Source organism: Molothrus aeneus, chromosome 27 (genome assembly GCF_037042795.1).
Source record: "Molothrus aeneus isolate 106 chromosome 27, BPBGC_Maene_1.0, whole genome shotgun sequence".
NCBI lineage: Eukaryota > Metazoa > Chordata > Aves > Passeriformes > Icteridae > Molothrus > Molothrus aeneus.
Window position 1 is genome coordinate 1489798 of NC_089672.1, and position 6145 is coordinate 1495942.

The window sequence follows — 6145 nt, forward strand, 5'->3', positions numbered from 1 at the left end:
ATAATTAATCCTCTTCCAAACTTGAGAGCAACCCAAAGTTAAGTAAGCACACAAAAAAACCACAAACTAGGCTTTGTTTTGGCAATTTCTGCTTCAGATTATTAGAGACTGTCCACACCAGCATTATTATCCCATTATACCTAACAGAAATAACAAAGCTTTGACATAAAGAATGCTCTTCTGGGGAGAAGAATGAAGGCTTTTTTCTGCCTATAAATCAGCAGAACAGCAAATAATGTGTATAAATAAAATGAAAAGAGCTGCTGGAAGAAGGGCCAACAATAGCTCACTATTGATCCTGGTGGGTCTGTTCCAGCTCAGGACACTCCATGACTGCCTCAATCACTGGGGGTTTGTGCCAGGCTGCCTTTGAGAAGCCTGGCAGTGCCCTGAGCCCCACAAGCTCCTCACAGGCTTGGACCACTGCCCCAGCACATTCTGATATTCCCAGTATGGACCACCATGGACCTCTGGCCCCAGCATGGAGCACTGCCCCAGCACATTCCAGTATTCCCAGCACATTCCAGTATTCCCAGTATGGACCACCATGGACCTCTGGCCCCAGCATGGAACACTGCCCCAGCACATTCCAGTATTCCCAGCACATTCCAGTATTCCCAGCATGGACCACCAGCCCCAGCATGGACCACGGGAGGGTCTGCCTGACCACAGCCCCCCAAAGAGCCCAGCAAGCCCAGCCTGGGCCTTGCCTCCCTGCTCTAGGCAGCTCCTGGATCTAACGGGAGCTGTCAGCAGCTCTGGAACCGGCCTGACACCTCAGCGCCTCGTGAGCCCAGTGCCCGCAGCGACAAAGAACGGGACCGGGGCAGCGCTGGGGCTGTCCCGGAGCCTCGGGACGCTGCTCGCCAACACCCGGTGGGATCCCACCGAGCCCAGCCACCCTCACCCGCTGGGGCCGCACGGCTCCTTCAAATCCTCCCCGGGCCCCAGGGCGAGCTGACAGCCACGGGCAGGGCACGGCCGGGCTCCGCCGGTGACAACGGCAGACCCCAGGATCTGCACTGCGGAGGGGCTTGGGGGCTGAGCCGGGCCCTGAACGGTGGCAGGCGGCAGAGGAGGAGGCCAGGCACGGGCCTGCCCTCGCAGGGGGGAAAACACACGGGGCGGGGGGCGAAAGCACGACCGGGCCGGGGCGGCGGGGACGGGAACGGCCGCACCCGGAGACGGGGCCGTGGGAAGGTGAGGGGGCACCGCGGCCGGGCCGGGCCGGGCCGTACCTGCGCCGTGTCCGAGCGGGAGCCCCACGCTGGGGTCGCCTGAGGCTCCGGAGGCTCCGCACGGCGCCGGGGCCACCGGGGGGTGGCGAAAATGGCAGTAGGGCCTGCGGCACCCCCGGCCCGGCCCCGACCCCCCGGCGTTGAGGAACGGGCAGTCGATGCCGCGGAAGTAGCCGGTGGATCTGAGCATCCCGCCGGCTGCGGGGCGGGAGCGGGGCCGGGCGGGCAGAGGAGCCGCGGGCGGCCGGGACGCGCTCCCGCCTCACACGGCCGGTACCGGCCCCGCCGCCATCTTGGGAGCGCCGGGCGCGGCGGCGAGGACCCCGCGACGCCGCTGCCCGCACAGGGCTGCCCGCGGCGCGCCTGAGAGCGGGGCGGGGCGGGCGGGGCTGAGGCGGGGCCGGGAGCGGCCACAGGACCGGGAATGGCCTGAGGGGGATCGGGGATGGCCTGAGGGGAATCCGCAGCGATCATGGATCCCAGCCCCTGTCCCTGCACAGCCACCCCAAGAACCCCACCCTGAGCAGCCCTGGGAGCTCCTGGAGCTGTGGCAGCCTTGGCACCATTCCCTGGGGAGCCTGGGCAGTGCCCAGCAGCCTCGGGGGGCAGAACCTTGCCCTGAGCTCCATGCCAAGGCCTGGCCCAGCTCCAGCCCTTGCTGGGCTCCTGTCCCTGTCCCAGAGCAGAGCTCAGCCCCTGCCCCTGTGCCTGCCCTGGGCAGGAGCTGCAGCCCCCGGGGAGCCTCCCCTCAGTCTCCTGGGCTCCAGCCGAGCTCCAGCGCTCCCGTTCCCTCGGGTCCGGCCGGGCTGCAGAGCTGCCATGCAGAACCAGCGCTCTCAGGGTGCTCAGGGTGGGGTTCTTGGGTGTCTGCAGGGAGTTGGACTCAATGATCCTCATGGTTCCCTCGCAGCTCAGGATATTCCAGGTTTCTGTAATCCAAGCTTGGCTGGGTTTGGCTGAGGGTTCATCCCCAGAGCTAGAGCCACCTCACCCTGCTGCCAGCTGTGGGCACAGTGATGGTCACGGGCTCCTTGCTCTGTGGCACATCAGCCAAGAATCCTCAGCACAGACCACGGTGGAGCACCAGGGACCACATCAGCAGAGCCTGCAGACCCCAGCATGGACCATTGCCCCAGTCCCAGTATTCCCAGCATGGACCACCAGCCCCAGCATGGATCAATGCCTAGCATGGACCCCTGTTAAAAATAGGCTAGAAACGGTTGTAAAATAGTTGGTAATTGTTAAACACGTACTATTAGTTTGGTTATGGTAAAAGGGGTTAAAAGGGTGGTTATAAGAAATACTGTACTCAACATACCATAACACACCTCAGTAGAGTGCGCCACCCCCAGAGAGAAACAGACAGAACTGTAATGGGCCAATCAAGCACCTTAAACCTCCATGCAAATGAAGGATCCAAAAAGAAACCAATCCAAAGGGACAAAAAACAGGATAAAGAAGGGCTTCTCACCCAGGGAAGTTGCGAGGAAGCCCCAGCACCGGTGCTGCAGCATCCTCGACAGGAATGCTCCTGCTCAGCCCAGGCCCCTTGCTTTAGGCCTTTCTCTTTATTATAATAAACGCTGAAAGCACTTTAGTACCGGGAGTGTGGTCCTGTTTTTAACACCACCATGGACAACCTTCCCAGCACAGACCACTGCCTCAGCATCGACTACCATGGAAAGATAATTATAACATCATCTAAAGAACCATCCTAAAGCATTCTAGGGAGCTTTTAAAATTCAAAAGAACCAGCCCCAGCCCAGCCCATCCACCCCAGCATGGAGCACCTCAGAGCAGCTCCCTGGGTCCCAGCACAGCTTGGGCCTCCTGGAGAGCAGCAGCACCCTGGGCGGGTTTGGGCAGCGACCCGAGGCCAAGTCCAGGCCAAGAACTGGTTCCACATCCCATGAGGGCCCAGCCCCCTCCTTGCCCCAGGCAGTCACACAGCTGCATTCACCAGTGGGGAAACTGAGGCACGCAGTGACAGCGCTTTGGTTGAGCCCATAGCAGGGACTTGGAGCCAGCCCTGTGGGAATCAGTCATGTGAGGCTGTCTTAGGTTGGAAGATGTGGTTGGGGATGTGTATTCTATTATACCACCTGTCAGAGCTGGGGCAGTTCTCTGCTGTTCTTTGGGCAGTTTTTTCTTCATCTCTCCCACACCAACCCTCCCTCCAGGAGATCTCTGCTGTCCATGGCCACTGAGTGTCCCTGCAGGGCTGATCCAATTCCATCATCCCATGGGGAGATGCTGCGCCCAGGGCAGGAGCCCAGCATTCCTACCTGGATCCAATGTGAGCCTGGCACAGCACAGCAGCCTTTGCCCAGTGCATTGCCAGAGGAGCAGCTTCTGCTGCCCTGCATGGCCAGAGGGAGCCCAGGCCCATCTCCAGCAGCCCTGGAGCTGCAGAGGAAAACTCCCCCCTTGTGCAGGATCCCTGCTCCAGCAGAACCACAGCTGGCACTGCAGGAGGGCTGAGCCCCCATGGGATGGGGCTGTGCCACCCCCTGACACACAGGGGACAGGGCATGGTCTGACTCTGGCAGGGTTTGTTTGTACTATTGCATTTGTATTTTTAGTTTTCCTAGTAAAGAACTGTTATTCCTATTCCCATATCTTTGCCTGAGAGCCCCTTAATTTCAAAGTTATAACAATTCAGAGAGAGGGGGTTTACATTTTCCATTTCAGGGGAGGCTCCTGCCTTCCTGAGCACACACCTGTCTGTTCAAACCCAGACAGGGGCATCCACAGCTCCTGGGAATCCCCTGGCACTGCCCCTGCTGGGTGCTCAGAGCAGGGAGACTCCATCTGCAGCAGGTGAGGCTGTTCTCAGCCAGCAAGGACCCAACCCTCGAGGGGAAATCCCACGGGACAGCCCAGCCTGGGGTTCAGGATGGTCCAGGAGAGCCTCACCTCATGTGCAAGGAGAGATGGGAGGCTCAAGGGCAATGCCAGGAACAAGTGGGTGATGCAGAGGAAGGTGCACGAGGAGGAGCTGGCCTTGGCCAAAGGGAGGGACAAGGGAAAGACTGCAAGGTTGTGTTTTGTAATAGTGGTAAGTGAAAAAAACCCTCTTTGTTTTCCAAATTGGGCACAGGCTGCTGCCTCCTCCTGCCCATTGCTCCCACGGCATCCCAGCAGAGCCCAGGGTTAGCACTGAGCAGAACCAGCAGCTGCTGACCCTGGGAAAGCTGAATAATCCCTAAAGAGCTCCTAAAAAGCAGGAAAGCCCAGGAGATCAGCTGCCTTCCCTCGGGCAGAAACCATGCCCTGGTACTGGGGCAGGGCTGTGCTGAGATCCCCACCCAGAGCTCCCCACCAGGCCTGGGAGAGCAGGCTCATTTCCCCCACTGAAACAGAGTGGTTTTGTTTTTATGGCGTGGTTAAATGTGTTTTATAGAACTTCAGCTGTAACAGAGAAGTTTCAAGAAAGACACACACATAAAAGTGCAGATACATGGAGTATTTCCCTCCTTTATAATTCTCATCCTGTGCTTCTTCAACTCACAAACCAGCACAATAAAAATGGTATAAATGAAATTAAATAAAATAAAATAAGAAATAAAATAAGATAAAATAAAATAAAATAAGAAATAAGATAAAATAAGAACTAAAATAAAATAAAATAAAATAAGAAATAAGATAAATAAAATAAAATAAAATCAGAAATAAAATAAAATAAAATCATAAACAAAATAAAATAAATTCATAAATAAAATGAAATAAAATAAGAAATATAATTAGATGCAATAAGAAATAAAATAAATTCATAAATAAAATAAAATAGAAATAAAATAAGAAATAAAATAAGATAAAATAATAAATAATTTTTTAAAAATTAAATAAAATAAAATATTTTTTTCTGCCCAGACCTGGAGGACCCCACATGGAAATCCTTCCCAAAATCGATGCTGGTCTTGCTGTTGCCTCCTCACTAGCTCAGGTTACTGGGATGCCCACTCAGCTCCCAGTCAGGAGCACTGGGAAAGCTCCCGAGGGTCCCTGTGCAACCCCAGGCAGCTCCTCTGGAAGCAGCACCCCCAGATTCCCCCACTGCTCAGCACCCCAAGGAATCCCTCCAGCCCTGCCAGGACCTGAACCCCCCCAGTGTCCTGGACTGACCAAGGGACCCCAAAACCTGACCCCAGCGCCTCAGAGCTCCTGAGCCTCTGCAGAGAAGGGAGAGGACCCCAGACAGTGAGAGGGACCCCAGACAGTGAGGGGGACCCCAGACAGTGAGAGGGACCCCAGACAGTGAGGGGGACCCCAGACAGTGAGGGGGACCCCAGACAGTGAGAGGGACCCCAGACAGTGAGGGGGACCCCAGACAGTGAGGGGACCCCAGACAGTGAGGGGGACCCCAGGCAGAGGCTCTGATTCCAGGGCAGGAGGGGACAAGCTGGGGCAGGGGGGCACAGGGTGGGGCTGTTCCTGACCCTGCAGGGACACGGGGACAGGGGTTTGGCCCTCACCTCCCCAGGAGAGCCAGGCAGGGGCCATGTCACTGCATCGGGGCCAGAGTCTCCTGGCACAGCCCTTCCTGCTGCTGGGGACACAGGGATCTGTCCCCTGTGACAGGAGAGACGACACTGTGCTGGGGGAGAGTGACACAGGGACCTGTCCCCATTGACAGGGGGACACCACACTGTGCTGGGGGACACAGGGACCTGTCCCCATTGACAGGGGGACACCACACTGTGCTGGGGGACACAGGGACCTGTCCCCATTGACAGGGGGACACCACACTGTGCTGAGTGACACAGGGACCTGTCCCCATTGACAGGGGGACACCACACTGTGCTGGGGGACACAGGGACCTGTCCCCATTGACAGGGGGACACCACACTGTGCTGGGGGAGAGTGACACAGGGATCTGTCCCCATTGACAGGGGGACACCACACTG

The 6145-nt window shown here is 57.1% G+C and overlaps 1 protein-coding gene across 1 annotated transcript in view; it reads right to left on the bottom strand.

Annotated features, from left to right (window-relative positions):
- REXO1 (RNA exonuclease 1 homolog) overlaps positions 1-1428 on the bottom strand; it is a 50642-nt gene extending 49214 nt beyond the window's left edge. Inside the window, exon 1 of the mRNA XM_066566312.1 lies at positions 1239-1428. Within this exon, the coding sequence (XP_066422409.1) occupies positions 1239-1428 (190 nt within the window). The remainder of the gene's footprint in view (positions 1-1238) is intronic.
- Between the last annotated feature and the right edge of the window lie 4717 nt (positions 1429-6145).